Genomic DNA, 26,809 nt, shown 5'->3' on the forward strand with positions numbered 1-26,809 from the left:
CACTTGAGCATCTTGGATAGCAATGGGAAATAAGAGATGCAAGCCCCAATTTCTGCTACTTTCTTGAACATGCAAGTGACAAACTCATCTTTAATACAAATTCCAAGGAAGCGATCCTTTTCCTTTGTAACAATCCATATTGACTTGTATCCAAGCTAATTTATTTATTTGGACAGAAAGCAAGACAAAAAGATAAAAGCATTTTGGCTCCCCTTAGGTGATTGAAACAGGGCCAGGCTTGACAGGATTGCCTAAGGTGATGTAAAGTGAGTAAATAAAGTAATCCCTCTAACTCCATCTTGAATGCAAGCCAATGAGATAATCCAGACTGTTCTACATCCAGCCTCTGGATAAACAGATTATATCTACTTCAAGTTTTTCTGGTGCAAAATAGTGGCAAAGGGGAGAGAGGGGGAAGCCTCCAAAATCTTTAGCAGGTGAATAAAACAAAGGCCTGTTCTCCTATATGGCTCATAATAATGAGGTCACATGTGCTAAATCAAGAAAATGTTATTGCATATTTTATTTGTGACTACTGCTCAAGCAGCATCTCAAGCTTTTTACTTTCCTGCAGCAAGGAGTTATCTAAAAGTTCTTTTCACCTTTTTTTTCCACTGCTAAAGAAACCTGATTCCACTGAAAGAACTTTAAAAATCATAGCTTTGCTTTGAGAAAAATTTCTACCACTCCAGCTTCTAATATTTATCTGTATGGAAATGTATCTGTATGCATTAAATGAGTCTCTCTCCACAAGAATCAGATCTAGTGGTTATCTCTTTATGATTCTAATAAAAACATGCAGGCAGACCTCACAGATACAATTGTATGGGACACATTTTTAAAAAGGTTTCTTCATACCTTAAGATCTAAGCTTTTGGAAGGTAGAGAAGAAATTTCTTTAGTTCTAAGCTGTTCTTCCATAGCAGTGGTAATTTCAACTCAGCATCCCTTCTACCAAGCAATAAGCATCTGCCTACTCCTGGAACTTAAATCTCTGTTACACTTGCCCAATTTATACCATTACTGAAAAAATGATATAAAGATTACTTACATAAACACTATTTTGCACAGTCTTCTTTTCAAAGGCAATGCATTATTTTCTATGATCTTTACAGGGAGAACAAAGTGGAAAAGGTGGGCTATAAGAGGTCTGATGAACAATGATTACTTCTCCTAAAATAAATTCATTCTTTTTTTTCTATAGAGATACCACACAATTTCATAGCAGTGGCTGTGTATAAAACAGTTTGTGCAGTCTTAAATTGAGAGAATCAGCTCAAAAAAGAATAAATACAAAAAAGATACAGTTTCTGCTTTGGAAAATCTCACTACCTTTAAACAACAATCCCACTATAACAGAAATGAAGTAAAAGCACACAGTTTTTGCAAATACGGAAGTGTCAAGGACATAAAGGTACAAAATAAGACAAATTATATAAAATTTGGAACATTTTGGAACTGCACATTGCAGCAGCAGTCATTGAAGTTTATTGTTTTGCTTTTTCCTAAACAATTCATCACATGCAAACAGCAGACAACACCTTCAAATTTTATACTCACAAAATTACTAAGATTTTTGTTTCTATCACTTGATGACTTGCTTGAAAGCAGCAATAAGCAAATAATTATTTTCAAGTAAATTCCTTAAAACCAGTAGTTTCTTCTAAACAGACTGATAAACCATACATTTCAATACATATCTGCAGGATGTGTGATTTTTTTTCTTGACTGAGAGTTAAACACTTTATATGTGTTTATACATATTTCACATATACACAAATATTACATATACACACACAAAATCCAGTACTGTGGTAAGTTTACTGCAGAAAGACTTAGTAATTAATTTCTGATCGACCTTTTAGTACTCTGGCTTCATCAGGCTATAAAATTAGTCATCAAAGAGTTTTGTTAAGTTCTTTAACCCATTTGGTAATATTATGTTGCTATTTGCAGTAAAATTTTCAGCATTATTCCACTAAAGTTAACATGCAACCACTTTGGTCACAGTGTTCTTTGACAGTACATGCCACAATTTAATACATCCCAAATACACAACATTCCTCATCTAGATGAAAAAGTTACTTTAAAAATACTAAGCTAAAAACATAACTTTAGAATATTTTTATCAAGGACTGTACTAAATATAAAGATTGACTCTACTTGCCTTATTAGGTCAGGTTATAAATCTGAAAGAATACAAGTGGAAGAAGCCAATTCACATTATCTATCATAATTGCTAGTAATCCTCCAATAATAAACATACTCAACAAGATTAAAAATTTATTTCCACAGTTTTCTCTAGTCATAAAGGCTGTTGTCTCTAAATACAGTCATACCACCTTATCCTTGCAGAATTATTTTGGCAAATGAAATATTGCGGTTTCTATCCTTTTTACTACTCCTAAAAGTATTTTTGTTTCTCTTTTTTTTTGAGTTTTCTTTTTGTTTTGAGTATTTTTGTTTCTTTTTCTAATTTACTAAAAAGGAGGAAAAAAGCTTTAAGTATTAATGCAGTGTTCATAAAGGAAAACCATGTTGAGTTTCTCACCTGTAATGCAAAATGTCACCTTTACTGAAGACAATTGCTATCATGGAATTCAAAAAACCAAAACTTAACAGAAAGGCACCATAAATGATTTCTCAGAGTGTACTGGCAGTCGAAGACCAGCAGCAACAATGAAGGTCCAGGCCAAGGAAAAAGGAAAAATATGTGCCAGGCAGCATCAACCTCAGTCCCAACCAAAAGATTTACCAAGTGCAAATCATGCCTGACCAACCCAAGTGGTTTCTCTGCTGAAAGAAGGGGTTCTGAGGACAAGGGTTGGGCCTCAGATGACGTGCACTTTGCCTTTAGCACAATATCCCACAGGTCCCTTATCACTAAGTTGGTGAGGGACAGGCCAGATGAGTGCATTTAAAGGTGAATGAAAAATGCCAGATGCAAACACATGATCAGCAGTACAGAGTTCAGCGTGCAGCCAGTGACCAGTGGGAACTCTCACGAATCAAAAGGGAGCTGGTGATGCCTGAGCAATGTGGGTGATGTGACACAGTGAACTCTCAGTAAAAGGGTGCACAGAATCCCTTAGTGGGGTGAGCACTCATTACACTGGAGAGGTCTGAGGTGTGTCAACAGGCTGGAGAAAGGGGCTGACAGGAACCTCATCAAGTTCAACAAGAACGAGCACAGGTTGGCATCAGGGGTGGACTAACCCTGGGCCACAGTACAGTCTGGGGCCCACTCTCTGTGAAGCAGCTCTGCACAGACACTCCAGGTGGGCTGTAAGGTGAACACAAGTCAGCAGCATGCCATTGTGGCAAAGGTGGCAACAGCATTCTATCCTCTGGCAGCACAAGTGTCACCAGCAGAGAGAGCAAAGTGAACCTTCCTCTCCATTTGGAACCATTCCTCTCCATCCCTGGAGTACTGGGTCCAGGTTTGGTCTTCCTGTTACAATACAAATCCATTTGGAAACCAATGGACAAAATCCAATTCCATCACAAAGGATTTTGTGCTAAAATAAAATATATCTATATTATGAAGCCCCACACTGGCTACACTTGCCACCAAGAGAAGGGTAGATTTAGAAAGCTTGTTGGTACACCTAATTAACATTCTGACCCCCTTTTATGTGACTGCGAAGTAACACCATTTTTAAAGTATTACCCCCCCCAACCCCCTCCCTGGTGCTCACCTTTGTCTTCAAACATAAACAAGTCGTCTCTAGACTCTTACCACCAAAATAATAAAGGGCATCTACTGCCTAAACACTGAATTCTGAAGAAACAGCTACCAACAACTGCATTCACAGATTTTACTCTTCTGGCAGATTTGTTTTGTTCTTTTAATTCCAAGACCTCAGTCAGCGCCAGCATTGTGAACTATCATTTCAGTTTGGACTCCTGCTTGCAGTGATCACCCCTTCACTGTTACTGATTTCTTGTAAAAAATGTACTGATAGTTTCACAACAGTTCTTAAAACTACATAGTGCTTTTTAATCAGCATAATAATCTACAAGCTGGAAAATGAAATGGATACCAAGAATAGAACTCAAAAGATCAGAGTATGCACCACAAAGAATTTGTTGTCAGTACACAAATAACAAGTAGGATCCTAAGGTGTAAAAATAGTCCATTTTTAAGAAACTTAAAACCACTGACAGAATACTAGCACCTTCCTTTGAAGATTGTGATGTTACTCTACTGTTTTCTTCAAAAGTTTAAATTTTATGCAGTTCTGAGTGCCACAGGTTTTGTCCAGTTACATAAACAAAATACAGAAACTCTGATACAACCACAATTTCACTACAAATTCCCAGTGGTCTCTCTGAGACTACATCTGAACTCCTACAGGGCCAAATTTTGTACGAAGCATGCTTGCTGGATGAAGACAAAATAACCATGGAAACAGCTGTTATACAAAGTGACGCAAACCTTTACAAAGCTAGAGTAAGCCTAAAAACTTACTGATCTTCTCAACTGTTTTTCTGGACAGAATATCACACAGACAAAGTAAAGCAAGAGAAAGAGATCAGTTCAGTGTCATCAAGTTTTCCAGTAGTTCACAGTATACAAAATTCTGCAACCTCTTTAATAAGCAGCTCATGCCTAACTCTTCACAGAATGGACAGTGCCAACACAGAAAATCAGCACTCCAATTTTGCTTTGAATCAGCAAAGGAGAAATTGTTTCAATATTACTGTCTTTTTCCAACGGGACAAGTGTAATGGGAATGTGACAGAAACAAAATCTTTCCCTTTCATGTATTTAATAGCCTCCTTTTCCAATACCTCCTCCAGTCTTTATTGTTTGTGTGCTTTACCTACTTGCTTTCCAAAGATGTTTGCCCCCCATCCCTTTCATGAAGGCTTGCTCACTCCATGAATCTCTTTGACAGTCCTCTCTGCACCTTTGCCTTTCCCTTCACACTGTTACTGAGAAAACTGCTGTTTGCTGCCTGCACAACCCTGAGCAACTCCACAGGTTTTATTCAGTGGTTTGCTACAGAACGCTGCTGGCAGCACTGCAGGTAAGTGTAAGCAGAGTGAAGCCTCCTACAACTTCTTCCAAGACTCTGCCCCATGACCTCTGTCCACCTGGCCCCTCTGTGGAACCAAAGAGCCTGTTCAATAGCCTAGATGAATCTTCTAGCCTCAAGTAGTCATCTTCTTCCTTGTGCAAAATCCGGGCCCAGAATCAGCATGTCAACTATTTCCTGATATCTCCCAGGTTCACATACTTCCTCTCCCACGAAGACACAGAACAGGGGAAGTACAAATAACATCTATATAAAGGAACAGTTTTTTGAACTTGCTGGAATACTTCATTCTCATACATAAGAGCATGGAATATTTCCAACAAATTTCAGTGAATTCAGAGAGGAAAGGAAACCACAGAAATGGCACATCAACTCTTGCCACTTCAAGATTATAGACTGAAACTAATTATAGATTAAACTAATTGAGTCATTTGAATATCCAGCTCCCAGGGCAAGTTTAGAGAAGATATCTAAAAACTTCAATCATTGTCACATGGCCAAGAACAAAAAAAGAAACCTAGCTGGAACTACCAAACTCTATTTGTAAATTTTTCTGGAGGCAGAGATGTGCTCAGAAGTCACAGAAGGGATAGTGACATTCCCTGTTTTCAAAAGAACAGGAATTATTTTGGGTATTCACTCATTTTAGATCTACACAGAAGGAAATGCAGACTGATACTATGCACTTCCTGAGCACCAAACCATGCAGCTGTTGATTTGGCAACTTATTCTGTGCTCCCACCCTCACATCCCTCCACAAGACTGGTTCACCAAGGCAAAGGAATTCTTCATGCAGTTGCTACTTAGCTGCTAGACCTGAAACAAGAAGCTGTCAGACCAGCTTGTGTCTGGTGGAGGGGAGAAAACCACTTAAGCAGCAGCCAAACTAGAGCCAGTGAAGTCAAACATGAAATGACACTCCTAGCATCTTAAATACCTTTATGCATGGACAACATCTAAAGAAAAAGATATGGCCATCCCAGTGACAGAAGCAGGAAAACACAAATATATATAAAGAAAATAATAAAGAAGAGGGAAATGCATGAGAAAAACAAAAGAACAAACAAAAGAAGAACGACACAGACAGCAAGGTGGAAGCATTCATAGACCAGCCCAGGGACACAACTCTACACAGAAACAATGCAGCTCCTTTTATCACTGGAAAACAAAAAAACATTTGGTATAATGCATCAAAAAAACAGAAAATAAGGGAAATTAGAGTTTTGGGCATTTCTCTAGAAATCCAGAGAGAAAATAAGAAGACTGCAAGCATCATGTTATATTGAGATTGTTAAGAGAGAAAATATATTTCAAACAAAAAAGGTGCCAGTAAAATAAAGTCCAATTAAAAGAAACAGTGATTGGCAACAGTCAATCATCATTAATTGGAGAATTCAATAAAGGAAAATATCCAATAAAATAATGTAAGAGCTTAGAAACATTCATAGATACATTGTTTGCTGTTGGTGTCACTATTGCTAATTCCCAATCTTAAGAATTTTTAAGAAGCTGCAGTAGAGCAACTGCCAACTGAAAAACAGACCAGTACCATCTAAAGCCCAGACCTTAAAAACAACTTCAAGAAATAAAGAAAAATTATTTCAAAGTTTTAAGCACACATGCAAGTCAAGCATGAAGCACTAAAGAAGAAATTAAGTACATAGTTGTGAGACCATAAAGCAAGGTACCAGTATTAAGTCTTGTATACACAAAGCAAGGACAAATTATTTTTAACACACCTACTGCACTCTATTAAATTCAGGAAAAAAATGCTGACTGTGAGGAGAAAACCTTTGGTAAATGTGAAAATTTTAAATAAAACATTATTCTCCTAGCCTAATGTTATAAGTAAATAACTTCTTATCAAAACAATAAAAATTATATTCACGGAAACCAATTTGTTCTCCACAAGATTTTTTAAATTTTATAGAAGAAATAAACAAGCATAAAAAGTAATTACCATTTCCTTATATGTACCATCAAATTAAATTTGTAATTCAGGCATTAAATGACAAGATTGAAACTTCCATAGTATATGATTTTGCTTTACTAAGTTAATGAAATTTCCATTTGTTAGTATTATAATACTAACACTCAAAAATACTAATTTGAGTATACAAACTATAAAGAAAAGTATTTTTCTTCCGAGTATGTTGAAAGAGGTTGGATACCTCAATCCCCAATAGGTTTCATTAAAAATTAAGCTATCTATCAGTAACAAATATATCAAGATATACTAGGGAGACGGGAACAGAACTACAACCACTTGCACAGATTTTTAGAAAAAAATAAAAAGTAATCAAATACAGATAAATAGAGATGTGATCTGAAGCACAAAGAGGTCCTTCAGAATGAGGAATATATGTAATTTTTACTGATCCAATGATTTTCAAGATATCACATAAATCATTGCAAGGCTTCAGAAAAGTAAGCTGACAGAACAGTATGAAACACAACTTTTGGGGAAACCCAACCTAAATAAAGTTTTTATTTATTATAATGGACATGGAATGTAAAGGTTTGAGTGGGCCTCACAAAGGAGAAAAGACTCAAGACTGAGAGATATCTCAGCCTGCATCAGCCATTGTTAGAACAGCAGCAGGGCAACAAGCAAGGCGCCCTGATCTCTCCAAGTCAGGCAGCTCCAGGACCACTCTGACAATCAGCAAGACTTCAAAGCAATCACTCTTTCTACAGTAACACAGGTCACACACTTGTTTCCCAAAGCATGTACATCACCAGATTTTCAATTCATCCGTGCAGACTGGAATGCCAAATCCTGAATAAGGGGTGACTGGGAACATCATGAACATTTGTTCCCCATTGCTTTTAGTATCACTTAAGAGGTATGTGAGAAATCATTCCAAGTCTGAGGCATTGTTTCATAATCAGCTGGACAGCTGCTGCAAGAATTTTGCTATTCTAGATCATTTTCTACTTGGCCTTGTATAACAGCGCTGACAGAAGAGTGGAAATGCAGGGTGCCCTACAGGATATGTGGCAATTCAAACTTCCTGCTCAAGTTCATTCCCTCATATCACAAGAGATAGCCTAACCTGCACTGCCTTAGAGGCACCAGCACATGCTGAGTAGGCATTCCCTAGAATTGCAAAAATATACTGATGAACAAGAATCTTACAATAATGACAGCTCTGAAATCAAAACATTCCAACACAAACACATGTGATTAAAATAGAACCAGGATCACCCCCTTCCTCTAAAAAGCAAGAGATTAAGGGAAGAACTGGAAAGGAACAGACATAAAAGATTAAAAAATAACATTCTAACAAAAGCAAACTGCATTTAAGCAGTTAATACTCTTCAAAGAATGTTCCCAAACTTATGAATGCCCTTGGAAAGAAAATGCATGCAAAGCTCATCCTCCTACTCAGAACTCCAACCACAATGGGATACTGAATTAAGCATTTCAGACATCAGTGGTATCTGTGAACTTTTAATTAGGCCATATGAGCCCTCACATGAACAAACACAGTGACATTTCCACCTGAAATAAAGAAAAAGTTCTTATAATTTAGTATTTCTAATTATCAAAAAATCCTCCCAAGTGAAGTTGAAGAAAGGACATCATACAAGCCATCTGATGCATGAAGGGATTTAATGAGATTCAAGCCAGCAGAGATGATTTTATTTTCATCTCCTGCTGGCAACTAGTGGACTGACAAACTGGTGAGGTTCAAATCAAATTAGTCTTGTGCTCACTGTCTGAGAAAATAGGTAAAACAGCAGGACTGAAAAGATTTCACTGTCACTGGTAAAAAAGCTTCAAAATAAACTACTGTACTAACCACTGCGGCCAAATTCCATATTCCATGCTAGGAAATCACGAATTTTTCATAACATCCCACTTGAAAAAAAAAACTAGTTAAAAATTGGTAGGACTTTTTAAATATTTGTAAAATGTCAATGTTAGAATATAGCAATAAATTTGGCTCACACTATTTTAACTGCAACACTGAGATCACATCTCATTCCACACAGAACACAAAGTCAATCAACATTGCAACTTCTTCAGAAATCCATCTCTACTCTCTCAGGATTTTACAGCCACTCCTGTTTTAGAGCAATAAGAGTCTTTAACAGATCCTCTACAACTGTGACAGAGTAGGAATTGACTTCTTGTCCAAAACAAATGGTAGTTATAAAAAGAGTTCCCCTGGCTGAACATACCGATTACCTGTGCTTACTCACAGTACAAACAAACACACATCTCACCTCAAACTTGTAAACCACCATCATGCCATCATCATTTTGAGGTGTGATCCCACAGAAATTATGTAAACAAGGCTTGAGTGTTCTTATTCAAACTAGTCAATATGTTTACATCACAAAATAATGCCTTATTTAATTAATTCAGAAATCAGAATATCAGGCCTAAGCTTACAATGCCTTGCACTTCTTGAAGCTTCTCGCTCACATAACTGCAAGTGCCAACTGCAATTGATTTTGCTATCATTCCAGCCTTGGTATTCCCAACCAAGCAATGAGGAAAATACCATTGCAAATAACTTAGATACAATATCAATGACTTCTCTTTTCTAATAATAGCAATTCTCCCAATGCCAGCTCAAAGCAAACATGCTTTGTCATCTTTGTAAGGGTGGGGAGAAGACCACAAACATATTTAAAAGAGAGATAATTCCCTAGAGTGCAACCAGACAGAGGAAATCATCACTTGGAGCTCCTTCAGCTATCTAACCCAACAAGCTATTACTATTTTTGTTCAATAAGGAACTTCATGCTTTTCTTCTTCCACATTCTTTTGGGGAACGGTCCAGACTGACATTTTAGGGTTGTTGCAGAACTCTGCACTCAGTGACAGCAGTTTAGACCCAACTGTACACTCAGAATAGTCCTGAGTGTTTAGACACTGTTTTACTAGTAGCCAGCAAAATATTTAAAATCAAGTACTTAGGAATAGATGATAACTGTTCTTGGCAAAAGGTTAGTTTTCTTTATATACTTTCAACTGACACTTCATCAATTATAGAGTTATTAAAAGAGCTCTAATAGGAACAATTAGGGACACAACACAGACCAGCTGTAGGGGAAACCTCATTGACAGAAAACACTGAAGGAGAAAGAGGCATTCTACCTCCCAAGGGCTTGCAGCTAATTCTCCAACTAGATCTCATCTAGCAAAACACAGGCACTAAAGAAAGCCCCAGCACACAAGTTCCACAAAAGGACAGAAAACTTATTTATATTTCAGCACCCTGGTAAATGTCTACACATTTGAAAATGGCTCTACCAGCGGAACACAGCTCAGACACGTAAAGCACTGGAGCAATCTGCCACCGACATGTATCAAGGAACAGAAAAAGTTAATGCTACAGTACATCAAGCAGTTAACTGTGTTCTGCCTCTTTCAGAGCTGTACTAATATACTTTACAATGTGCTACTGTTGCAGAAGGGCTAATTCACTATTATTCTGGAGCAAGTTAAGCTGCTGAGTCAACCTTTATTCTTAAAAATCAGGCAAATTTGCTTGGTTTTACTCAGAAACAGTTCTCAAAGGCTAGTAGTTAACAAAATTTAACCAAAAAAAAAAGAGAAAAGGTTGTTAAATCTCTCTTAAAAACAAAATGTAGATTGTCTAATGGAAAGGAAATACTGCATGTAGTTAGTGAATTATCTTAATCAGTTGGAATAACAAGACATACCAACACGTCAGAGCTCATTTAGTATGGCTTGTTCTTAAGTATGGCTTCATTCTTTGAAAAAAAAAAGTCAAATTTCAAAAACCTTCTCAACTGTCACTAGTACTGCAACAAGTTACTCTTGCTAAACTGAGAATTAAGTTGTCAAAAATTTAGCTGCTGATAAATTCTGAAGTCCTCCTTAAGCATCTCAAAGTATTTTAATGAGTAGCTAGGGAGGAAAAAAAAGGAACCTACTTCTCAGCTGAGATAAAGTGCCCTCTTCAGAGACAACACAGCCTGCCAATGCAGACAGCACAGACCATCAATTTGAAAAACATCTAAAACTTCTTGGAAATTAAGTCAAAATCCTACCGAATGTTTGGTCCATCAGAATTTAAGACACTACTGACCACCAAGAGCCAGAGCTGTAAAACACCAACTGCTTCCCAAAAGCTTCTTGTCCAAAAAGACAAGAGAAAGACCATTGCAACTTGTGTCTGTCATGGCCTCTCCAGATGAGAAAGTGCTGAGGCAGTAATTCACATGGGAACAGGCCACACGGGCCTGGAAAGCAGAGGAGACATCTGATGAACAAGAAAAGGGGAACAAGTGAAAAGGCACGGAATGGCCAACACAAGAGACCAGGGAAATGATCGCCACAGCAGGACTCTAAACACATGTATCCAACAGAATGTATTCAACACTACTGCAGAAATAAGTTTTATGGTGAAAAATTTGGAAATGCCACTTGCCAGTTAGGTAAATAAATGTATGTGCTTGGCATCCAACAGCATGAGTTTTGAATGCAACTAAAATAAGATGGGCAGAAAGGGCCAAATAAAAAACAGGCAGAGTATTTTTTCCTGACAGGAAGTGTGATCTTCCCCTGAAATTACTGATTACAAAGTCCTAATCCTAACTGCATTCAACAAAACTGAAACGAATCTGCTGGGGTCTGCACATACCAATACAGCCAAAGGATGTAGGAAACTGACCTTGAAAAACTCAACACTTTGTTACTGCATGATAATGATACATGTAAAACCCGATCCGCCCCTTCTTTCATTCTTAGACTTATTTAAGAAAAAATATTTTCTATATCAGTAAGTTATAAAACCAGCAGTTATAGTAGGGGAAGTGGATCTAAATTTTTAATGGCTAAAAACAAAATTACAGTGATTCTGGCCACTCTAGACAGTAACAGACTGGACAAGGCCATAAACATCCAGCACCAAAAACTAGTGCAGTTTGTGCTTCTAATGTCAGTTCACCATACAGTCAATCTCAATTTTCATATAAAAAGAAATCACATATCAGTAGACTTGAAACAATATGCATATTCCTCCAAAGAGTGGTAAGGGTTCATGGGTGCAACTGTGCACAGCTTCCCCAAGCTGTTTTAGCTACCAAGTCATCTTTGGAACACCCAGAAAAGCTCACAGGGAAAGAAAGGACTCCTCCGGTCCACCTTAGCCTGAACAACTCCCCACAACTGCTTTTCAGGCAGACAAGGCCTGAACTTTTTGCTAGACTCCCTTAAAATTTACTTTCATCTCAACACTGGAACACTTCACCTTGAAGCACCTACAACATATGTACAGGAACTAGAAGAAGAGAACATCAGAACCCTCTCCTCCTAACACCAAGGATAAGTGTCATAACTGGTCATCACACATGAAATCATTAAACTTTATCTCAAAAAGCCAATGGATTGTCATCCACATTGCTATTCACAGAATTTCAACACTGTTAAAAAAAAAGAAAATTCAGTTCCAAGATAACATGTCTTGGATGGGCACACACAGCCACCACCAGAAAGAACAAACAGTCCAGTAGGAGGCACCGACCCAGAACGTTCTATGCTGCCCTTAAAATAATCTAAATTACTATGGCTAAGAGTCATAGCCATCACACTCACCAGCTCTCTTTAATGCAGCTTATTAATCCTGACCACCTACCAAATACTCTCAATTCAAAAATAGGTCATATATTTTTACAGGTTTAACTCATTCTGCAAATTTTACCCTCCTGGGGATATCTGGCTCTACAGAACTGCTTTCAGAATACCCTAAAACTTTGAACTGATGCAAATGAAAACATGGAAGACACTGTTTAATATCATTCAGGAAAGTAAAGCTGAAAAGTTCAGGTGTTTGAAAGCAAGCCTTTACCCTGCAAGATTTAAGACAACTCACTTTTGGATGAATAACCTCCTCTGTAGAATAATATGACAAATTATACAACATGGGTATCACAGTCATTGTATAGCAGAAGTATCTGCACTCAGGACACCTTGCTGGCATTAAAAATAGAAAATCAATTGCTCTTTGTAGACAAAACAGAATACGGGTAAAGTCTAATTTCCAGTAGTAACTGGAAAGCACTGCCAGATTCCACCTTTCAGAATGCCTTTGGACACAGCAGACATTTATAGCCCACGCTGATCCTCAAATACCTGCCTGCCTCACAGCCCAGCTGCTTCAGGAAGAAACCCTCCACCAGGCAGAGGTGAAGCCAACTTCTAAGGATTACCTACTGACACAAACTCCGGCAAGCACAGCCGAACCGCTCCGCTTACGTCCTCCAAGAAAACAAACACGGAGCCTTTACGAAGCCACCGCGGAGAAGGAGGCCAGAGGGGCTGAAGCCGGAGCGGGGCCCAGGCGGGGGCACCTCCCCGGCGCGGCCCAGGGCCGAGGCGGGTTGCCCCTCACCAGGTGCGCTCCGCTGCGCTCCTCCAGACACGGGCCCGCCGCGGGGGCGCGGCCCCACGGGCCGTCTCCGGGCAGCGCAGCCCGGCCGTCTGCGGACAGCGTCGGAACGGGGACCGGGCCCAGCCGCCGCACGGAGCGGGCACGGCGGACCGGGCTCCGCCGCGGAGCCGGAGCGCCCCGCTCCCGTCCCGCCCTGCCGGGAGAGAACGGAGGCTGATAAGAGGGGCCCGGCGCTGCCCTGGGCGAGCCGGCCAGCGGCTCTGCCCTCCGCGGCCAAGGGGAAAACTGCCAGCCGCCGAGACAACTCGGAGGCCCCGGCGGAGGGCTGAGCCACGGCGCTGAGCGCCCGGGCGGACAGCGAGCCGCTCCCCGCGCTCCCGCACCTCCTCGGCAGCGCTCTTACCTCTGTTAACATTATTACCCCGCTGCGCTGCGGCGGCGCCTCGGCGGCTCTAGCCCCGCAGCATGGTGAAGCCTGGCGGCCGCGCGGAAAGCTACCCCGCACCCCGCGGGGAGGCGAGGCGAGGCGAGCGCCGCCAGACCCCGCCGCCGCCCCGCTCAGCGCCCACCCGCCGGCCCCGGCCCCGCTGCCGCCCTCGCAGCCCGGTCCGGAGCGGCCGCCATCTTGGGACGGCTACGTGCGCCGCCGCCCCGCCCCGCCCCGCCCGCCCAGCGGGGCCGCGGGACCGCCCCTGCCGGGGCCGGCGCTCCGCTCCGCGCCCGGTCCGGCTCGGCCCGGCCCGCGCTGCGCCTGCCCGGCGCCACCGGCACCGGCCCTTGGCGGGGTCCGGCCGCAAGGCACGGAGCTCGAAACTGCGGGTCGGGTTTTTTCCCCCTCTCTCCCTTGGTGTGACCTGTCTTAGAGCTCTTCGGTGTCAGGCAACTGTGCTGCGGGCGCTAATCGAAATATTTTGTTAAATTTCTGACCAAGCAGCGCATCTCTCATCCCTCAGTGACGTGCGCGGCGCTGCGCGTCTTTCCCTGTTCTAGATGCTAAGGAAGAGCGCATGTCCTATCTGGAGCACAAGTCCTTTGGGAAGCGGCTGAGGGAGCTGGGGTTGCTTAGCCTGGAGAAAAGGAAAGTCAGGGGTGACCTTATCGCTCTGTACAAGTGCCTGAAAGGAGGCTGTAACCCGGCGGGGGTCTCTTCTCCCAGGCAACCAGCGACAGGGCGGGAAGACACAGTCTTGAGCTGCACCAGGGGAGGTTTAGGTTGGATATTGGGAAGAATTTCTTCACGAAAGTGCACTTAGGCATTGGAGTGGGCCGCCCAGGGAGGTGGCGGAGTCGCTGTCCCTGGAGGTGTGTAAGGAAAGGCTGGATGTGGCACTCAGTGTCATGGGTCGTTTGGACTCGACGATCTCAGGTCTTTTCCAAGCTCAATGGTTTTGTGAAAGAAATTTATATAGCCTGTTACCTACTCTATTGCTAAGTAATGGCATGAAGTATGGAACAGAAACATATCTCCTCAGAAACAGAGCCATGTCCGCCCCAACTCAGAGAACCCTGGGGTGATGTGCCCCCTCAGTATTTGAATAAACAGAAATATTCCTGTCTGAAACTTGCTCTTCCTTTTAGCACAGTTCTGTGGGCTTTTCTTTGTGTCCTTGCTTTTTCACTAGACTTTGGGTTACACGGTTAACCTTAGGTGCATTAGGAGAGTAGGAGAAAGATGGGATTTTTTTCCTGCATTGCCAGTAACAATATGCACACCAAAGAAGTAGTAATGGTTTGCAGGAAAGATGGAGGAAAAACAACACTACTATTTTAATGTGAAGAAAACCAACTTTCTTCAATTGCAGGGTATTTTCTCCCGCAATAAAAGCAGAATGTGTTTTCTTGTAGAAATGTGAAGGGCATTAAGCAGTTCTTAAGGCTGATGGGTTTTGCAGAAGTTCTGTAATTTTCCCAGGTATTGTTAAATACTTAACATTTCAAGGTTGACCACTTCTTAGTTTTATTTGTGAGTATTACTGAGTTTCAGTTTTACTCATACTGTTTTTCCCCTGTTAGAGACCCATCTGTTAGTCATGTGAAGCAAAAAGAGCAAACTCTTGATACTAATAATTGTTTATTTGCCTTTTATAAATAATAAAAAATACTAAGTTTTCTAAGTGTCTAATAAGCTTTTTACTTCAGAGTCTGTAATTTTGAATGTTTCATGTTAGCAGTACTCTTTCCCCTCAGGGAAAATCCAAACCTTACAGCACAAACAACTCTACTTTAAACCATAGGCTTGGCAATAACAGCACCATGCAGAGGTCTTGCACATGTTATTTCACCACCTTGATAAATTAAAAATTGTTCAAAACCATTGAGAAATGGGAGTTGTGAAATACAAATGCCAGTGTATTTATTTAGTCCCCTAAAATTGTGTAGGTGCTTATTTGGCTGATGTATATGTACACAACTAGGATCCATATTTGTGGCTTTTACTGTGCTTCAAGTCAAGCAAATGTCCTGTGCTCACATCTGTGCTACAGGAGATCCTGAAGGTACCCATAAAATAGCAGGGTGATCAGTAAATGATCAGTAGTGTGTAACTATGAAAAAACTTCAGTGCATACTTAGGTAGCAGGAAATAGAATGAAAATACTTAAGGCACCTACTGCTTGACATGTCATTGAGTCAATAAATATGTCCTTTGGGCAGGGCCCAGTATCATAAACTGATAAGACAAATTGCCTATTTCATAAAATGTAAGGGTTAAGCAGGATGTAAAAAATCTCATTATATTGATGAATATATATAAATAATAGTGATTGAACCAAGGTAATAGCCTAGACAAACAAACTTTCTAGGCACTGTATCTCTTTACCTTATGTTTTTAGGTATAGCAGTTAAGGTTTTCAAAATAAATAATCCCTTTTGAAAACTTACTGCAAAGATGTATATATCCTGAGTGCACTGATGGAAAAGAAAAGCAAATCTTACACAAATCTCCCAGCAAGATGAAGTCCTAATTAATACTTTTTACTTGAATTTGCCCCTACTTCTGCTTGGAATTTGGCCACCCAACAGCATAATATTCTGGGAAGCACTTTCTGTTCTTGAACTGCTGGAATAAACCTTCCAATACTTCTGCTGAAAACTGTTATCTGATTTAACAGCAATCAGCACAACCTTAATACTGTTCCAAATTGTTACTAATGCTAGGATCCATTGTTCTAATTTTTGGTCAATACATCTCAACTTCAAAGGGAAAGGCAGTGTGTACTTGCAACAGCAAGGAGTGATGCTGTGAGGAAGGACTGAACCACATAGACTCAAGGCAGATGAAGAAGCAGCCTCATAAAGGAGAGGTGAGAAGGAGCAGCAGCTTGGGAACAGGATGATATCAGGGAATTCTTGAAAAACTGCTGGGAGGAAGAGAAAACAAACAAGCAGTTATGTTGCCAGTTCCCATTCTTATAATAAACTGAAAAAATGTACAATTTGTTTTTTTTCCTTAGGAAGGAGGGTGTTTCTAAATTACTGTGAGCATGTCTAGAAATGAGGATTCAACAGAGATGTAAAGAATTATCAGTGGTAGGCCAGAAGCACTAGAACACTTGTTTCCCTGAGCCCATATTCCAGTGACAATAATCCCAACAGACTTGATGAGTCATCCGTAAGAGAGTTTTATCCGTGTCATCCTTTTGTGTTTGTTACACACAGCTCAGGACAGGCACTGCAACAAGCCAGCATGTTACCAGCAGCAGGGCAGCCACGTTAGCACCACGCTCAGCCAGGCAGAGCAGCACACACCTTATTTTTCATGTCACTTCCACAAGCCCACAAGCACAGTGTGAAGTACTGTGTTAGGGCAAGTATTTATATCTGCAGTCAAAGGCAAACCTGGCAGAAAGTGTTTGCACTCAGTCCTTAAAATACTCACAGAGTTTTTCCCTTAGACCTAGGCAAATGCTTAGCTCATCTAGAAGGAGTACCTGAAAGCTGATGGCTGTGAATACCTTCATAGTTATAAAATAACTCTGACCTGTTGCCAAAAATCTCAGTGTTCTTTGCACTCATTACAGTTTTCACTACAAGCTAAAGTAGGGGTCTGATGCTCTTGATCCACATTTTGAAATCCCACGGGGGACATTGGGAGCCATGGGGCTGTCTACTGAAATGATGATGAATGCAGCATTAAAATCTGAAATACAGAGATAGCACCTTCAGGCTCTACATCCAGAAGTTTATAAAAATTTTGAAAAGTAAAGCATGGAAAGTGCACTAAGTAAAGAGACAAAAATATAGTCATGAGGGGGAGGACATGACACACACAGAAGCAGGGACATAAGCAGGATTTAGCAATAAAAGAGCAACTGTGCCAACTTGCAGCAAAGCACAAAGGAGTGCAAATTATTTTCCAGCCCTGAAAGGAGGGCAGTTCCACAACCTAAATAACTGTTAGCTCACCAGCTTATGAAAAATGAAATTGGTGACCTAATTGCCGTCATGATAACCTCTGAAAGAGCAGTAGCCTGCATTTGGATAGTAAAAGGATATGTTGTCATGACCTGTACAAGAAAACAAGCGAAGACTAAGGAAAGGGGAAACTACAGGCAGGGTTGGGGGAGGGACAGACTGAGAGAACAACAGACAGATTTTGCTTTGCAAAGCAGTTTTATGGAAGTGGCTACAATACTATTTCTAACATCAGTAAGCCTGAACTTCTGTACCTTTTTTTAAAATCTAGAAAGATCTTTTACAGAATTATTTCTGAATGCTGTAATTAATTCTGATTGTCCATAACAACTGATGCAAACCAAAGTTTGGCTTCTGTTCTCTTGTTTAAGTTGCTTGTAGCTCAGGCTGGCAGTATGGTTAGAGTTTGCATAGGGTTGTTCAAAAAAAACCTCTTTTTGTTGGAGGAGAAGGTGAGGCAGAGAAGATCTGAAGAATTTGTAGTCATTAAATATTTCAAGTTTTAAGTCTTAACTGTTTAAGTGCATTTCTCTGTGATTGCATTCCATTCCATTTCAAGTAAGGTCACATGACCCTGAAAGTCTACATAGCAACATGATTGAAAGGGGAACTCAAAGTATCTTTTAAGTGTAAAATTTGAATATTCTGTTATTTCAGGATGTTGCCAATTCTAAGCTCTTTGGTCTGAGTGGCCTGATCAGAAGTTTTGTTTCTGGTCAGGATCACAACTGCATAATTTCCAATTAAATATCTCCTTCACTTTAAGCTTTTTCATCATTCACCTGAGATGCAGCACAGACAGAAGATGCAAGGGTGTATGTGAAAGGGCCACTTGAAGCAATATGATGTTGAGCATTAGATAAATAATTACTGAAGAAGCATCAGCTTTAATTCCTGCTTCATCCTTTGCAATAAGGATACAATATCTCCCCAATGTTCATGTTCTCAGAATTGTTTACGGGAGGCTGAAATTTCTTTTCAAGCTTTTGCCAGCTTACGTCTTTGCTATAGTGAACATTTTGTATTCAAGCAGCTTTCTGCAGCTAGACAGACTAGACAGACATTGTTTGCCTTAGCATCTTAATCCTAGTTGTCTAAGTAAGTATTAGAATAAAGATAAGCTATATTTTTAATAGAAAGAGAACTTTCAAAATTATGGTGTCTCTTTCAGAAGTCTATCAGAAGTCTATCACAGCTAGAATCACTTCAGAATTATAACATAGATGTTAGACATCAGCTGCATAGCTTCTGGCTGAGGATATTTTTGCACACAAACAGAAGGCTTCCTATGCTATTTGTACGCTGCTGATACAAAGGCAAGCAAGGTAGAATGCAACAAAGTGTTTAGAAAAGTCACCTTAATTCTTAGAATTCCTTTGGAAACCATCAGTGCAATTCTTTATCTGACTGACACGATAATTTGTAGATTAAACTGTTACATGGAATTTTTATTCTATGTTATGGTAAATGATCCCACTCCTTTCAAGTGGGTCAAGAGCCATGAAAGCATGTTTGTGATTTAAAGATATTTCTATTGCTCTTCAGACTATTTGCCATTACCCAAGCTAGACCTGGAATCAAAAACTGCCCATAGAAAAGGGTTTGGATGGCTTCTCTTCAGGGATCTGAACCCATGAGTGTATCTGGCAGGTACATCAGCCTATGTGACTGTCTAAAAGGTATCAAAAGGATCCTTCAAAAAGTTACTTTTGGTATTCTCTCAAGCATACATATGCACAATTTTAGAATGTACTGCAAACAATTTTTTTACATAGATTCTAGTTTTGTTTGGTGGTGGTGTCACAGTGCACTCAGTTTACTTTTCTGGTAAGAAGAATTTGTTTGTATTATTCTATCATAATCATCCTTCCGGGCCTTAGGTGTAGGTCCCAGGCAGGAGTTTGGGTCTGAATTTTCAGGTTACAAATTGCTACAGTAATGATTACAGTAATACCGGTGCTGTAATTGTTACAACTATGCAGAATTTTGTCAGTGTCTTAAGAACAAAATTAGTATGTCCAAGGGCACAGAGAACACATAGTAAATTATATTTAAAACATTTTGGGAGCAAATGTCCACTTAATAAGATTAACAACAATTAAAAAAAAAAGACAAATAGGAAGCAGAGTTATTCATTATGCATTAAAAAAATTAACATAATTTACCATATTTGTATTCTACAAAATGGTGTCTATTGTGTCCTCTTTACATTAATCCAGATGAAGATATCATCCAGAGAAATCTAAGAAGCCTGACTTACTGTACTGCAGTTAACACATGGTACAAAAGGTTCTTGGTAAGGAAATGTATTTTTAAAAAAATCTGAGCAGAGGGGCATTAGAAATTATTCTAAAACTTCTCTTTTTTTTTTTTTTTTTTTTTTTAAGCAGTGTTTTCCTCTGAGTTGTAAAAGTCTAATCCATAATCAATAAAATTTCTAGGACAGTTAATCTGCTTATAGGGGAGGGATGTGGGGGAGAAAAAGAGAAGAATCTAATAGCTATGAGTAAAATAAATATTTTGTCTACAGTATCAGCAACCTCAGGTGTTCAGAGCCATTAGCCAGGCCCTAAGAATCATGACATTGGAACTGAAAGTTGTTTACATTTTCTTTATCTCCTGAACCTGTAAGAAATTTTCAAGTCATATTTTCATTAGGCCTTGCTTTGCAATCATGAACACTGCAAAATCTTTTAAAAGTGTATTTCCTCTGGCAATAAATTACTTGGCTCCAAAAACTGTAAGAAAGAAGCTAAATAAGTTATAGTAAACTTTTAGGATTTGGCAAAAACTGTGAGAATACTGGAGAGCTTATTATACTTTCTTCCCACTGTGCATCACTGATGTTTGCATCTTGTCTGTGTGTGAAGGACTTTATTAGTACTGTGTGTGCTCCCAGAACTGAAGCTTTAGACCTTTGAAGCCACTTTGGGGGTTGTCTGAATTCTTCTGCTCGTGTGTTTTGCTGCCCACTTACAGCAGTTTGTTCTTAGCAAACACTGGTGCAACTACAAAATGAAGAGATTTAATTTAACCACTGGAAACAGCTACAGTATGTTCAAACACCTGAAACAAATATACTGCTTGTAGTGCATTAGGAGGAGGCAGCACAGAGGAGTGCAGCAATCTTTGCTTATTTGTGTAACAACATTTCCTCTGGTTATCTGGGACGCTCACAGTACTCTCCCCTGCGGACTTTACCACAGAAATCTGTGTCTGCTCCCCTGAAGGAGCATTAAAAACTGCTCCTATGTCAATGCCATATTGGTTTTCATGTATTAGAAGGATTACCAAGTTCTTCCTTCACCAAAAAAACCTGTTCCTCAGGCACTCCTCTTCCTCATTTTTGCACGCATAGTCAGAGCCATTATAAAGAATTTCATTTGGGTGGATTTTATATACAAGATATATCCCTGAATAAAGATTTGATCCTCTAACTGATTCCATGGTTTGTTTGCTTTAATTTTGATAGTCTATTTTTTTACAAGTTTGGTTTTCTGGTTTTGGAGTTTTTTTTCCTAATGTTATAGTTTGGGAAAAAAAAAAAAAAAAAACAAAAAAAACACCTCTGATTGTGTATGTTCTTCCTTCACTTTTCCAGGAGGACTAAATGCCACTAGTCCTTTCTCATAATTAACATCCAGTTCCCAGAAAGACAGACCCTTTCTCCACAGTTTATTGTGAAAGAATTGGAACCATGTGTGCCACAACTGCTGACATGAGGACATCAGCAATACATCTAAGGTCACAAAGGATCAGCAAGGGCGTCATCTTAGATAGGATTTTGCAGAGTGACTCACACGTCTGAGTATTAATCCTTGCAGCAAAGGCATATCCTAAAGTAGGACGGTGAAATTTTCCATGATAAATCCCATAATTTCCTGATAATTCCTGTTCTTTCTTAAAATAGTTCCTCTGGAAATACCAACTTGAAGAGGATTTGTAAGCTTAAAATGCATGTTTAGTCTTTCCCTTTCTCCTTAATGTCAGTGGGTTTAACAAAGGATATCACTTTTTCTTCAGGCTGAGAACACAGTACTTCGGGCTTAGTTATGTCCCATATTACAAGCAGTACAGATGCTGCAGTCAAAACAGTCTCAAAGCAAAAGTACAATCACAGGGATTTTGTTTGCAAACAGTGAATATAAACATCAATTGAACCAGACAACTCTGGAGTGAAAGTTGATAATGCAAAGTAAAAAACTAAGCTAAAATGTCTGTAACAACTATGCACAGGAGTCTGCAATGCAGTTTTGAGTTGAAATTTAGATTTGCTTAGTCATCATAGTGATGAAGATTTTGGATTTACACAGATAACTGCCAGAAAAAGCCTGATTTACTCCAAACTCACCAGTGCTTTGAAAGTGAGAAAAGAGAAAAGATGTGTTCTGTCCAAGCCTAATACATGACTGATCTGAACATTGTTATTTTGAATTTTTATCCACCTATTAAAAACTTGCCAATTAGAAACAATTAGGTGCATCAAGTTCTTCCTCAATACATAATGCAATTAAAAATTTATGTAATGCCTTCAGATGTTGCCAGAGTTAAAAACCAAACAGCACTTCTAATTTAAGTTGCAAATTATCTGACAGAAGTGACGAAGATTAGGACTGGAACAAATATTTTCCAGTTACAAAACAGAAATCAGCTGCACTAGATCTTTTCTTGCTTTTTTCTGGAGCAGTGCAATGAACACACAGTTAGAAAGTATATCAGGAGAAAGAAACAAAACTAAGTTAGAATAAAATACTTGTTAAAAAAAATAAAGATTTAAAAAAATAAAAATAGAATTACCATCCCATTTGCCTCCAGCCATGGAAAATGAACATCTTCCTTGCAAAGTCTATCCATCTGTAACTTCTCTGCTCACTCAATGTAATTTTTATTTTTTCTTTTGTTCTTCACCCTGCAATATCTGGTTGTAATACTTTCTTAATTCTATTCCTCCATTTTCACAGGGGAAATATGATTCCTTTCAGTTTCTAGGCCCAACAACTCCATATTCCTTTCAGAAATGCCCCTCTTTCTCACAGCTCAGCATGAATGTGTCTTTTGCTTGCCACCTGGGCAAAGTGCCATCCCAGGGTAGTGAGCAAGCTGCCAGGGTTCATCTGTCTTCTGCCCCTCAAACCAAAGAGCTTCTGCCTCTGAGAAGAAATGTGCTCTGGGATAAGCCTGATGGTAGCTACCAAAAGCATTTCTGGACAGAATGGTCTAAGGGGAAATGGGGAAAGGATATGTTTGCTCTGTAACTTTAAACTGTATAGCTTTTCAATAAATGTGAAACAGCTTTAAATGGAAAAATCAAATAGAGTTCATCACCATAGCAGGTTCTGGGGTTGCTTTTGTTGCTTGACCTAAAGCTGCCATCTGTGAAGACATGTGCTTTAGCCATGTGATGATGAAAGATTCTGCTGTAGGCAAGCAAGTTTTTGTCCTTCCTCTTGGAACAGAAATGCCTACGGGGATCCTAAAGTCTTAGAAAACTGGGTAAGTAGAAAAAAATGCATTTCTAGTTTGTGATAGGGATACCACTGAATTCAAAACCCTACATTTTGGGTACTCATAATGCTTTAAATCCTCAAAAACTTTTGCATGTGTTAACATTACTAGGGGAATAACTTTTATAATCACTCAATGCGCAGAACTTATATTTATACTTTAACACAAATATGTTAAAGTGTCTATAGGACTGTAACCAAAGAACATTTAGGCATCTTCTGCCACCTGCTACTGACAGAGGTAACTGTATTCCAAACAGTGTTTAACAAGCAGATTAATATTTTAAAATATGTGATCAGTCTTCTTCTCCAAAATTTGGAGATTTCCAGGACACAGAAGACCTCTTTAGCAGTCCTTATCCAAAAATAACTATAAAGAGACGGAGCTGTGTTCCACAAGGACATTTATTTCTGTGAGGATAAGGAAAAATCCTTTCCTTACCTTAGGTGAGAGATGTGAATAGAATTCCATTTATTCATCCAGGTCCACATAGCTGGGCCTAGGCTGGCTGCACAGAACTTTGCAGAGCCTTTGTAAACAGTTTCTTAAACTTTTATGTTATATATAGAAAAGTCCAATTGTGGAATGAATTACAATGAATTGGAATGAATCTAGAGTGAATTGGAGTCCTGCATTCAAGCTAGAGAAAGCAAAACTACATTTAGTTCTATGGAACATTTTCCTTTTTTTTTCCTTTGACATTAACACACTCATCATGTATGTAAAGTACACAGCTGCTGATTAAAAGATTGCAAGAGAGATGCAAAAAACATCTTTTTAAACATACAGAATGAAATAGTTTGAGTGGCATTTTGTGATGTGTTTTCCAATTAGGAATGACATTTAATTTTAAGAGTTGAGCTGTTTTTAAGATAGCTTTTTATTGGCTCAGGTGCATGTGCCAACTAGTGTGATTACTGATTGGAACTCCCAGGGTTCTAGGCATAGATACATGGTCCCTTACGCCTTTTTCTGCTAGTCTCAATTTTAATGTGACTTAGTGTTGTGAACGACACAACGCCAAATTTATTTTTGCTTCCAGATTTTATGTACTATGTATGTTTCTAAATTATTAAGGAAGCAGTAGGTTTAAGATCTTTACAGACTTCACCAATGTTGGTGGTATACCCTTCTCTTCAATAACAAGGTAAAATAAAGCTTGTTGTGCAGACCACAAACTCTCATAAGGTCAGTTTTGAGGTGTGTGGGCATTAGGACTGATTTGACAGTTTTCACATTAAAATCCTATGGTTGAACTCATAAATAACTAATAATGTCCTTTCTTAATAATAGATATTTTAAAGTTGTTTATCTAAAAATGGCAACATTTACAAGGAAAATTCACTTTTTTAAAGTACTCCAACTGTATGAGATGCTTCATAGAAATAAGCAAAACTACATCTATGCTGATAGCTTGCAAATAAGAAGCTGCAGTGATGGCTCACACTCCCATTAACCTGACACAAATTGACTCTGTCTCCTCACATGCCCAGCTGCTCACTCCCAGCATCTTCCTTAGCACTGCCACAAGCAGGGAGGCTTTTGAGCAGGCACATTCAGGCAAGTTAAAGAGCACATGCACCCATTTTTGCATGTAATCAGCAGGATTTAATCACATTAAACAGACTGTATAATCATGACCTGATTCTGCAAAACTGTGAGTTTGAGTTTTGCATCTTAAACGACTGCACATCTTAATCATGTTATAGCTTATATGATGCTAAGCACAAAGCTGGAGACCTGTGCTAAGGAAATCTATTTCCACTTCAATTGGGTGCAGGTGACAGCACTACTGAAGGAAAACTGCGATGAGGGAATTAGTAGGTTGGATATGGGCTTTTTATATAATATCAAAAATAGGTGTGCCACAAAATAAAATGAGGAAGGACAGAGAACCAGATTATTTCCTGTTTTGCCTTTAGACACTTGTTTTCTTTGAAATGCTTGCATGTCTTTAAAATTGCTTTAAGCAAACTGCCTGGATTAAATCAAAACAGTAATTATGATTTCATGAGTTATTCTTCATCTTTTAGGACTGAGGCTTTGATGCTCTGACATGCTACGTTATATTAGTATTTATTACAGATCACCATGCTGTTACTTGACAAATAGGAAATCTTTCACTATGGTGGGACTTACATATAGTTAAAGTATCTTGCTGGGACTATAAAAATAATCTTTTTTTCCTATATAAGATTAATTCTATAGTTCAATTTTGGTTTTTATGAGCAATAGGGAAATTTTACTAACCAAACAAAACGTCAGCTGTTCTTAATGTATTTGTTGTCGTAAAACATGTAGATTACTGCTGAAGGGTGTGTTTTAAATTGTATTTTCAATTTGTTTTTTTATAAGATAACAAAAATGCCTGTGTGGGCTTAAATGTATGTGTGTGTGTGTTGAACGTATGCACACATGCATCTTTATCTCTCTGTTTTCCATTAATGCCGTTGAGCCCTTTGGTTAATTCCAACCAAATTAACTTAGGACCATAGTTCTAAAAATAAATATGTTCCTACAAGGCTTGGAAAATGGCCAAGAGAAATAAGGAAATCTTATCAGCGTTCTTCTTAAAGGAAAAGTTATTGTGCAAGTGCACACATGATTAGACACTAGGGAAGCTACCTTGAGGACACTCTGTATAATTATCTCAGCTGAGGGACTTCTTGCCTGATACCTAAACTGGGTGATGCACGTTAAGATGTGTTCAAGATGCATAGCTGTCTGATTTTATGTCTTCTTTCTTTACCAGCTTTGGGAGTGTTTCCAAGTCTTTCATTCATGTGCAGCCTTTGGTGTTACAGCTGTTAAAGTCCCTGGAATTCCCAGCTCCATGAAATTACTTGAAGAATTTTAAAGGGTACCTGTTTCCTGTGTAGGTGTTTGCTGTCTGCTGGCAGCAGCTCCTGTGTCCTTCAGGAGCACACATCCAGCCCTGCTGCCCTGTTTGCAACACTCTGGGATGCTCTGTAGTGCATGGCAGCCAGATAACTGAAATATCTAAAGATAGATTTGCAGAAGCTTCTCAGCTCCTTTTCACCTCTGAAGTCATAGGCCAATCTCCACGGACTAGCAGAGACTCGGTGCTGCCAGCCACCTGCAAAGGTCTCCAGAACACCAGATTTAATCTTTTAAGGAATCGAAAGTGCAAGAAACTCTGCCCCCTTTGATACTTTGCAACTGTTTTGTTGTTGGGTTTTTTCCCAATTTTTCTGATGCTTCCAATTCAAATACTGTATGGCAGAATAAAAGCTTCTCATTAGTATCACATCTGGCTATGGTACTTTTGTCAGACTTCTGGGACTTATATTATCTTGATTTTCTTGAAACCCCCACACTCACATAAAGTTTCTTTGTTAGTGATCAAAGAGAAAGCTTTAAGAAATAATGTAATAGCATAAAAGCAGATCAAAAAAGAAAAAGGCCCACAACTTCACATTTATAAAAATAATTTAGGAGTTTTTAAATTTTGAT

The 26,809-nt window shown here is 39.2% G+C and overlaps 1 protein-coding gene across 3 annotated transcripts in view; it reads right to left on the bottom strand.

Moving 5' to 3' along the window:
* Positions 1-14,073, bottom strand: part of SNX13 (sorting nexin 13) — a 64,784-nt gene extending 50,711 nt beyond the window's left edge. For all 3 annotated transcript variants that reach the window (XM_074536931.1, XM_074536925.1, XM_074536920.1), the window contains exon 1: positions 13,821-14,073. In XM_074536931.1, coding sequence (XP_074393032.1) covers positions 13,821-13,832 — 12 coding nt within the window. In that variant the 5' untranslated portion in view covers positions 13,833-14,073. The remainder of the gene's footprint in view (positions 1-13,820) is intronic.
* Positions 14,074-26,809: the final 12,736 nt, after the last annotated feature.

The sequence above is a fragment of the Zonotrichia albicollis genome, chromosome 1, assembly GCF_047830755.1.
Source record: "Zonotrichia albicollis isolate bZonAlb1 chromosome 1, bZonAlb1.hap1, whole genome shotgun sequence".
Lineage (NCBI taxonomy): Eukaryota > Metazoa > Chordata > Aves > Passeriformes > Passerellidae > Zonotrichia > Zonotrichia albicollis.